General features: G+C 45.0%; 1 protein-coding gene across 1 annotated transcript in view; it reads left to right on the forward strand.

The window, feature by feature from the left end:
* The window catches only part of TSHZ2 (teashirt zinc finger homeobox 2), a 262,052-nt gene extending 253,561 nt beyond the window's left edge, over window positions 1–8,491 (forward strand). The window contains exon 2 of the mRNA XM_044663833.1: window positions 5,415–8,491. Within this exon, the coding sequence (XP_044519768.1) occupies window positions 5,415–8,491 (3,077 nt within the window). The remainder of the gene's footprint in view (window positions 1–5,414) is intronic.
* The last annotated feature ends 1,381 nt before the right edge of the window (window positions 8,492–9,872 follow it).

The following is a 9,872-nucleotide window of genomic DNA, read 5'->3' on the forward strand; positions in this document are numbered from 1 at the left end:
TGTATAAGAGACAGCTCTCTCTCTCTCTCTCTCTCTCTCTCTCTCTCTCTCTCTCTCTCTCTCTCTCTCTCTCTCCTTCCCTCCTCCCTCCTTCTCTCTTCCAATAACTAAGAGAAAAGTATATTAGCAATATGCTTTCTGGTTCTGTTGGCTTATACAGAGCTATTCTCATTTAGAAATTTTTTTTTGTTTTGCTTTGCCTTATTTTTATCTTCATACCTTATCTTATTGTCTGTAAGGTAGACTTCCCACTGGTGATAGAGCAGCTGTGTTTATACATACAAAATAATTTGGAAGAAAAAAGTGTGAGGTTTGAATTCAGTAAACTAGTTATTTGTAAAAAGAACCAATTAGTAACAGTTCATAAGAGCATAAGATTTAAAAGTGGAAAGTAACTTGGAAATCTTCCAGTCCAACTGCCTCATTTTACATATAAGGATACTGAGTCATCCAGGGCTAAATGACTTGCTTTGGGTTATTCAAGTAGTATAGCTCACCTGGAATTTGAACTCATGTCTTATGACTCTAAATAAATGCTTTTTTTTTCCTATGTCAGACAAATTACTGATTTCAACAATGCTTTTAATTTTTTTCAAATTTGATGTGCATAGAGAAAAAACTAAAACAGATGGTCAGTTGGGTAAAAAAAAAAATCAGTCAAAACATTTACATTGTATCACGTGGAACCCCATTACATTCCCACCTCTTCCTCACACTCTCCTCCAAAAACCTCCGCTGTCTACAAACGTGTTTTGACTGAATTTTTTCACCTTTAAATTATTTGTCATCGTGTAGGCATAGTCTTGGACCCCAATCCAACCACCCTTTTTCTCGGCACTATGAATCAATGAATTAAAGCTGCTTCTTAATTCTTAAACACAGGGCCTACCTATCTGGCTCATCATGGCGTTCACTTCCCTTCCAGTAGACATTCTGTGAGTTGGGAGGAAGCCCAAATCTATCTACCAATTTCCATTTTTTTTTTAATTTTTTTTAAACCCTTACCTTCTGTCTTAGAGTCAATACTGGGTATTGACTCTAAGACAGAAGAATGGTAATGGCTAGGTAATGGGGTCAAGTGACTTGCCCAGGATCACACAGCTGGGAAGTATCTGAGGCCAGATTCGAACCTAGGAGCTCCTGTCTCTAGGCCTGGCTCTCAATCCACTGAGCCACTCAGCTGCCCCCCAATTTCCTTTTCATATCCCTAGCATGAGCTACTCGTGAGTTAAGGAGCAAAGAGGTAAGAAAAAAATACACAGGAATAGGGTGATACAATTCTTATTTTTCTAAACATAGAACTCCATTCTTCATCAGCAATAACACATCAGCTAAGATATCACCCTTGAAAGCCAGGCAAAGAACAGAAACACTTGGGTGTGGATTGCTGCATTTCCCATCACTACGGAGAGAGAATTGCTTATTAATTCCTTCTTATCCCCTCCTCCACGTCTCCATTTGGTCCATACTATTACTTTTCCCCTAGCCTGTCAAAGCATTGGGACCCCCGGCAAGCATCATGCTCCCAGCAGCATTTCATATCTACAAATCAAACAGGTAATTGGCATCCCGCGATTTGTACCCACAAATCATGGGGCATTCAGAATCGCAGGCACAGAATGGAGGGGGCATCTTAAGACTCATCTGAAAATTTCTTCTTAAATCTGTGAGAGCATAATAGGATAGTGCCCAAATATTCCGTTCTTATTAAAAAAAAAAAAAACCTTTTATCATTATTTTAAAATGAGTGTATTCGCTGAGATTATACCATTTCCAAGCTGGCAGTGGAATAGCATATTCAAATGCACCATCATAACTCTTCCCCAGCCTTCGAGGCCTTAGCCCGTGTCTGAAACCCACCTGAACAGGATCACATACATCATACTCCACAAATGGCTGATCGGGAACAAAATCCATCGACTGCTCAAAATGTAGTGCCTCGGGGACAGCTGGGTGGCTCTGTGGATTGAGAGCCAGCCATAGAGTCAGGAGGTCCTGGGTTCAAATCTGGCCTCGGACACCTCCCAACTGTGTGATCCTGGGCAAGTCACTTGACCCCCATTGCCTACCCTTACCACTCTTCTGCCTTGGGGCCAATACACAGTATTGATTCTAAGATGGAAGGTAAAGGTTTAAAAAAAATTGTTAAAAAAAAATGTAATGCCCCCATAACCAACCCTCTCATTGTAGGCCTTCCCCAACCTGGCCCCAGTCTTCTTTCTCAATCTTTTATTGCTCTCTTATTGTTCAGTTATTTTTCAGTCGTGTTTGACTCTACATGACCCCATTTGGACTTTTCTTTGCCAAGATGCTGGAGTGGTTTGTCATTTCCATCTCCAGCTTATTTTACAGATGAAGAAACTGAGATCAACAGGGTGAAGTGACTTGCCTAGGATGACACAGCTAGTAAGATTTTGAATTCAGGAATTTGAATTCAGGAAGATGAGTCTTCTGACTTCTAGCTGCCATACTATTGTACTATCTCTCTTCCAGTAGACTTCTCTTCAACATATGATTCTTCACTTTATTTCCTACGTGAATTTTTCTTTAGTGTAAATGATATGTGTCCTTCTTTCCCTACATGATGAACATGGAAATATGTGTTATATGACAACACATGCACAGTCTTGATATTATATGATATTACCTGCCAGCTTGGGAAGGAGGAAGAGAACATGCATCACAAAATGTCAAAAAACAATTATTGAAAATTATTGACACGTAAAATATTTTATTGACATGTAAAATAATTTAACAACACAAAAAGCTCCTCTCCGCCACCATATTTTAGTATCTGAAGGGCTACCCTAAGGAAATGAAGGGATTTGCCCAAGATTATTTGGGTAGAAAATGGATAACAATTGCAACTCTGAGCTTCTGATTACAAATCTAGTATTAATGAAGGTATTTCTTTTTTTTTTTTTTTAAACCCTTGTACTTTGGTGTATTGTCTCATAGGTGGAAGATTGGTAAGGGTGGGCAATGGGGGTCAAGTGACTTGCCCAGGGTCACACAGCTGGGAAGTGGCTGTCTCTAGGCCTGACTCTCACTCCACTGAGCTACCCAGCTGCCCCGAAGGTATTTCTTTTTAAAGTACCAGTTCTAAGGCAGAAGTGCAGTAAGGGCTAGGCAATTAGGATTAAATGCCTTACTCAGGGGTCACAAAGCTAGGAAGTATCTGAGGTTAGATTTTAACCCAGGACCTCCTATTTCCAGGCCTGGCTCTCTATCCACAGAACCACTTAGCTGCCTCCCCCCTGGTGAAGGTATTTCTAACAGCTAAGGATGCAAAGGAACAAGAAGAACTTGTTCTGCTTTGTCCCAGAGAGAAGAACTTGGAATTATGGTGGAAGTTGGAAAAAATCAAATTTAAGTACAATGTAAGGCAAGACTTCCTAAACATTAGAGACATCTCAAAATAGAACAGGATGCTTCAAGAGGTATGAGATTCCCTTCCTCTCCCCTGCCTCACTTTATCACTACCACCACTAGAGGTCTTTTAGGCAATACATGGATCATCATGTTTTAATATGTTGTATAGAGAATTCCTCTTAGCTTAGGGTTGGAGGACTTCGCTTCTGAGTTGTCTTCAGATTTTGAGATTTTGTGATTCTGATATTATCAGATTCTGATATTATCATTTGCTGACATTTTCCCTTCTGCAGTAATTCCTACCAAAGTTACACAAAGTATGATAGAATCATAATATAATCATATAATAATTCATTTATTTTTTATTATAAACCTCTACTTTCTGTCTTAGTATCAAGTGTGAGACTAGGTAATTGGGGTTAAGTGACTTGCCTAAGATCGTACTGCTAGGAAGTGACTAAGACCATACTTTGAGCCCTGGTCCTCCTGATTCCAGGTCTTGCTCTCTAACCACTGAGCAACCTAGCTGTCCTGGGCCATAGATTTATAACTGGGGAAAGGGCAACAGAATAAAAGATTATTGATTAAAATAAAAATTTAATTTAGAATATTTCTAAAGATTTATAGCCAGAAGAGACCCTCTTGGCCATCAAAACCATCCCCTCATTCTATAAATGAGGGAAATGAGGCCCAGATGGGCTAAGGAACTTGCCCAGGATCACAGAGTTGGTAAAGATCTAAGACAAAATTTGAGCCCAGGTCATCCTGACTTTGAAGCCAGTGCCCTATCCACTGTATCACTCTGCCATCCTATATTCAGCCACCCTTCATCCTCTTTTTTTATAAAAGTCTTTGCAAATCTAACTTAAATACTACTTTTTCTATTTAGATTTCCTAAGATGCCCTCTGCTAAAAAATGTTCTCTTCCCCATTCTGAACCCCAGAGTACTTTATTTCAACCTCTCATGGTCAACATTTCCTTTTGCTTTGTGTCCCAGTTATTTGTACATGGCTCATTCATGTACCATACCTACCACAGAAAGTGCCTTGAGAATAGCGCCTTGTGTTTTGTTCATCTTTATGGCTTTGGCCCTCAAGAGGCCCTTGATAAATATTCACTAAACTGAAATCTCTTAAGAGAGCCAAGACCTGGTTTGTCAATCTGATTCCATGAGAAACATCAGATATAAAGTTGGAAGGGCCTTGGTAGATTGTCTAGTCCAGCCAAGGATAGGCTAGAATCAGATTAAACCAGATCTTTCAAAAATTGATTGTCAAATTGTCTGTGTGAGCATTTACACCTTGGAAACCAGAAAAAGCCACAAACCAAGGTTTGATTTAATTTTTTTATTGTTTAGATTTATGAAAGTGATGGGAAAAATGTCCATAATCCAGATGAAACTGAAAAGCCTGTCATGTGCATTTTTCTCTCCAGGAACCACATGTTCAATTTTTACCAAAATCCCACTGAATATACTCTACCCCACCCCAACCCCTGTTTTCCAAATAAGGAATTTGAGGATCTGGGGAGTAAAGATGGGGTAGACAGGAAGTGGCAAAGCTGGGATTTGAACCCTGATCTTGTCATTAAAATCTAATGCAGTGAAGATACTAATAACAGCCAAGTTGGCAAGGATGAAGCTTTCATTTTTATTTCTCGCCACCCTTCTTCTCCCCAGAGGCCAGATGGGAGCCAACTAAATAGCAGTGGGGTTACAGTGGGTTACAGTCCTGCCCAAAAGTCATACCCATGCATTTAGCAACTGTTCCATTATAAACATGTTAGAGTGATATTCCTTAAACGTGAAAATTATTAACTGGGGATTCTGGGAAGTTATAAAGAATTATGATTGCCTGCCAATAAAAAGCCAGTAGACTTCACAAAAGACATCATTTGGCTTTTTCCTCTTTCCAGTGCTAACAGTTCATAAAAGTGTAGATTAAATTGGCATTCCGTTCAGGACAGGAAGCACTTAGCACCACGCTTGAAACTGGAGTAGGCTGCCTACCCTGTTATTTCATCTGTTCCCCTTCTATTTCAGGTTATGTTCAAGAGGAAGAATTGAAGGAGGAGGAAGAAATCAAAGAGGAAGAGGAAGATGATGAGGACAGCAATTCCGTAGTTCAACTTCAGGGCAGCAACGACCCAGGCACAGATGAAGAGCTAGACACGGGCACCGACCAGAAAGGGAGCTTTAGCTACCAGAACTCTCCAGTCAGTCATTTATCCAATCAGGATGCCGAAAACGAATCCCTTTTAAGCGATGCCAGTGACCAGGTGGCAGACATTAAAAGCATATGCTGTCGAGATGCCCAGGACAAGAAAGCTCCCGCCCACCCCAAGCTCCAGAGCGAAACGCACAACTGCATGGATAAGATGACCGCCGTCTATGCCAACATCCTGTCCGACTCCTATTGGACCGGCCTCGGGCTCGGCCTCAAGTTGTCGAGCAGCGAGCGGAGGGGTTGCGACACGCGCAACGGAGGGAACAAAAGTGACTTTGATTGGCACCAAGATGCTTTATCCAAAAGCTTGCAGCAGAATTTGCCTTCCAGGCCCGTCTCCAAGCCCAATCTCTTCAGCTCCGTGCAGCTGTACCGGCAGAGCAGTAAGATGTGCGGCACCGTGTTCACAGGCGCCAGCCGGTTCCGGTGTCGGCAGTGCAGCGCCGCCTACGATACCTTGGTCGAGCTCACCGTGCACATGAACGAGACCGGTCACTACCAAGACGACAACCGCAAGAAGGACAAGCACAGACCTACCAGCTACTCAAAGCCCCGGAAAAGGGCTTTTCAGGACATGGACAAGGAAGATGCACAAAAAGTTCTCAAGTGTATGTTTTGTGGTGATTCCTTTGATTCCCTGCAAGATTTGAGTGTTCACATGATAAAAACAAAACATTACCAAAAAGTGCCTTTGAAGGAGCCAGTACCAACCATTTCTTCAAAAATGGTCAATCCGGCAAAGAAACGCGTTTTCGACGTCAACCGGCCCTGCTCCCCGGATTCTACCACCGGATCGTTCGCAGAAACGTTTTCCTCTCAGAAGAACGCCAACCTGCAGCTGTCCTCGAACAACCGCTACGGCTACCAAAATGGCGCCAGCTACACGTGGCAGTTCGAGGCGTGCAAGTCTCAGATCCTGAAGTGCATGGAATGCGGGAGCTCCCACGACACGTTGCAGCAGCTCACCACTCACATGATGGTCACGGGCCACTTTCTCAAAGTCACCAGCTCCGCCTCCAAGAAGGGAAAGCAGCTGGTGCTGGATCCGCTGGCGGTGGAGAAGATGCAGTCGCTGTCAGAGGCGCCGGGAAGCGATGCGCCGACTTCCAAACCCTCCAGTAACGCGACTTCGGACAGCGGCGCGGCACCTCCCGTGGAGCTCAAGAAAGAGAGCAAAAAAGAAAAACCGGAGGAGACCGGCAAAGACGAGAAAGCGGGGAAAGGGGAGGACTACGAAGATGCTCTTCAGAAGCCACTGGATCCCACAATGAAATACCAATATCTTAGGGAAGAAGACTTGGAAGATGGCTCAAAGGGCGGGGGAGACATTTTAAAGTCTTTGGAAAATACAGTGACCACAGCCATCAACAAAGCCCAAAACGGGGCTCCCAGTTGGAGCGCGTACCCCAGCATCCACGCGGCGTACCAGCTGTCGGAGGGCACAAAGTCGTCTTTGCCTATGGGCTCCCAGGTCCTCCAGATCCGACCCACCATCACCAATAAGCTAAGGCCAATCGCTCCCAAGTGGAAGGTCATGCCCCTCGTGTCTGTCCCCGCAAACCTAGCCCAGTGCACCCAAGTGAAGAAGGAGGCGGAGGACAAGGACGAAGCGCACAAGGAGTACGCCAAGGACAGTCCTGCCGCCGATGCCTCCTCCCTGGGCCACGGCGAGGGCGACGCTCTCCCCAAGAGCGAGACCCCTTCCGACTCCAGAAAGACCGAGCCTCCTCCCGCCCCGAGAGAGGAGGACAGAGTGAAAGAGAACAGCGCCAGAGAGAAGCCCCAACCCATGGAATCGACGGCTTCTCTCAGCAACGGCTGCGCCGCCGCCAGCCACGCGCCGGCACTGCCCTGTATCAACCCGCTCAGCGCCCTCCAGTCTGTGTTGAATAACCACCTGGGCAAGGCCACCGAACCCCTGCGTTCTCCGTCCAGCTCCAGTCCCAGCTCAAGCACAATTTCTATGTTTCATAAACCGAATCTCAGCATCCTCGAGAAGCCGGTTTTGTCTCCGGCCCCCTCCAGGCCGGCAAGCGTGTCCAGGCGCTACGTGTTCGAAAACAACGATCAGCCCATCGACCTGACCAAATCAAAAAGCAAGAAGGCAGAGTCGGCCCAAGCACAATCCTGTACTTCCCCGCCGCAGAAGCACGCTCTGTCTGACATCGCCGACATGGTCAAAGTTCTCCCCAAAGCTACCACACCAAAACCCACCACCACCACCGCCTCGTCTCGCGTCCCTTCCATGAAGCTAGAGATGGAGGTCCGGCGCTTCGAAGACGTCTCCACGGAAGTGTCCACCCTGCATAAAAGGAAGGGCAGGCAGTCCAACTGGAACCCCCAACATCTCCTCATCCTGCAGGCTCAGTTTGCTTCGAGCCTCTTTCAGACATCGGAAGGGAAATATCTCTTATCGGATTTGGGTCCCCAAGAACGCATGCAGATTTCCAAGTTTACTGGACTCTCTATGACCACCATTAGCCACTGGCTGGCAAATGTCAAATATCAACTTAGGAAAACTGGAGGGACAAAATTTTTGAAAAATATGGACAAAGGACATCCCATCTTCTATTGTAGTGACTGTGCGTCTCAGTTTAGAACCCCCTCTACCTACATCAGCCACTTAGAGTCCCATTTAGGCTTCCAAATGAAGGACATGAACCGACTGGCGGTGGAACAGCAGACGAAGGTCGAGCAAGAGATCTCCAGGGTTTCGGTTCAGAGGTCGCCGGAGACGATAGCTCCGGAAGAGGACACGGACTCTAAATTCAAGTGTAAGTTGTGTTGTCGGACCTTTGCGAGCAAACATGCAGTAAAACTTCACCTAAGCAAAACGCACAGCAAGTCACCCGAACACCACTCACAGTTTGTAGCAGACGTGGATGAAGAATAGTTCTGAAGGTATGCGTTTGCTCCCAAGGTGAATTGTCAGGTCGGGATTGTAAGGAGCCTGGTAAAGAAGATGTGTTTGCTTAGATGCAGCCAACATTCCCAAAGGTTCCAACAGCATGCCAGTTTGCTGGATTAGGACTTATTTCTTAAGAGAGCAAAGCATACTAGATGGGTGACAGCCAATTCTCCATTATCCCTGTCAGAGGGGAGGTGGGGTGGGCAGGGAGGGGAACCAAATAAGCTTAGATACACGAATTTCACAGATTTATCCTCAAACCTCATTTTAGCAAATAGTTTCAACCTCCTCTTCCACCAGCCTTTTTTTTTTTTTCCTAGAGCTGCTTTCAAGGGGACATATTGGCATTTCACCACCCAACCCTCTGCTAGAAGTTCTAACAAGTGCTTGAAATAGCCAAAAGATGGGCAGCAGGAGGGAGATGGAGGAGAAACTAGGGGCAGACACAAGATACAGACTGGTTACTCAGCTCCCGAATAGCCAGAGGCTGACTTTTTCATTGTTACTTGTATTTAAACACTTTTTAATTGTTGTTGTTCTACTTTTAACAGTAGCTCTACTGCCCACTTTTGGGGGTGCGGGTGGGGGAGCGGGTATGCCTTTTCTTACCCTTCAGAAGAGGCGTTTGCACCTGCGACGTCAGCGGGTTCTAAAAGTTCTTCTGTGCAGTCTATCCAGCTGAAAAGAGAGGAGGCCTATTTTCCTCTATCACTCTTCATATTTCTATGGAATTATCTCATTGTTCCCCTGTATCAAAGGTAGCATCAATGCATGCACATGGAATTTTACTCTCAATAAATAGTTTAATGACTTTCAACCCACCCACTGCCAGCGTGCTGGAGGGTGACCAGCTTCGATCCTAATCCTGTCTTCCTTTGTTCCTAAATGTACCATATCTGTTCAGTGCTTCACATTGTCATCAGACCCCAGACCAGACCACCTACTCCACCTCCCAGGACAAAGGTTACCTTTGTACGCATAGCCGATCCATTCATTTTTGCCATCTTTGTAATGCTCTCTAGGAAGTGACTCATCCTAGGTCACTCAAATTTGACCATTTGACCATAGTTATAAACAGGGCTTAGCCTTTTGGGGAAAACGATGCGGTAGGCATAGAAAATAGCCCATCTCTCTTTAACTGCTCTTGGTTTAAGTTCCCTGAGCCCTTCTGGTGACCATTAGCCAAGCAGGCCTCCCCGTTCTACCAGTTTGCTTGGTCCTGCCCTCTCGGGATGCTGACCTCTGCCCCCCCCATTAAACTTCATCCATCCCGCATCCGACTCCTCCTAAAACAGACGGATTTCCTAGTCCCGATGAATTCACTAATCCAATAAACCATTACACGGGTTGAAAAGAAAGAAAATAT

The sequence above is a fragment of the Gracilinanus agilis genome, chromosome 2, assembly GCF_016433145.1.
Source record: "Gracilinanus agilis isolate LMUSP501 chromosome 2, AgileGrace, whole genome shotgun sequence".
Classification (NCBI taxonomy): domain Eukaryota; kingdom Metazoa; phylum Chordata; class Mammalia; order Didelphimorphia; family Didelphidae; genus Gracilinanus; species Gracilinanus agilis.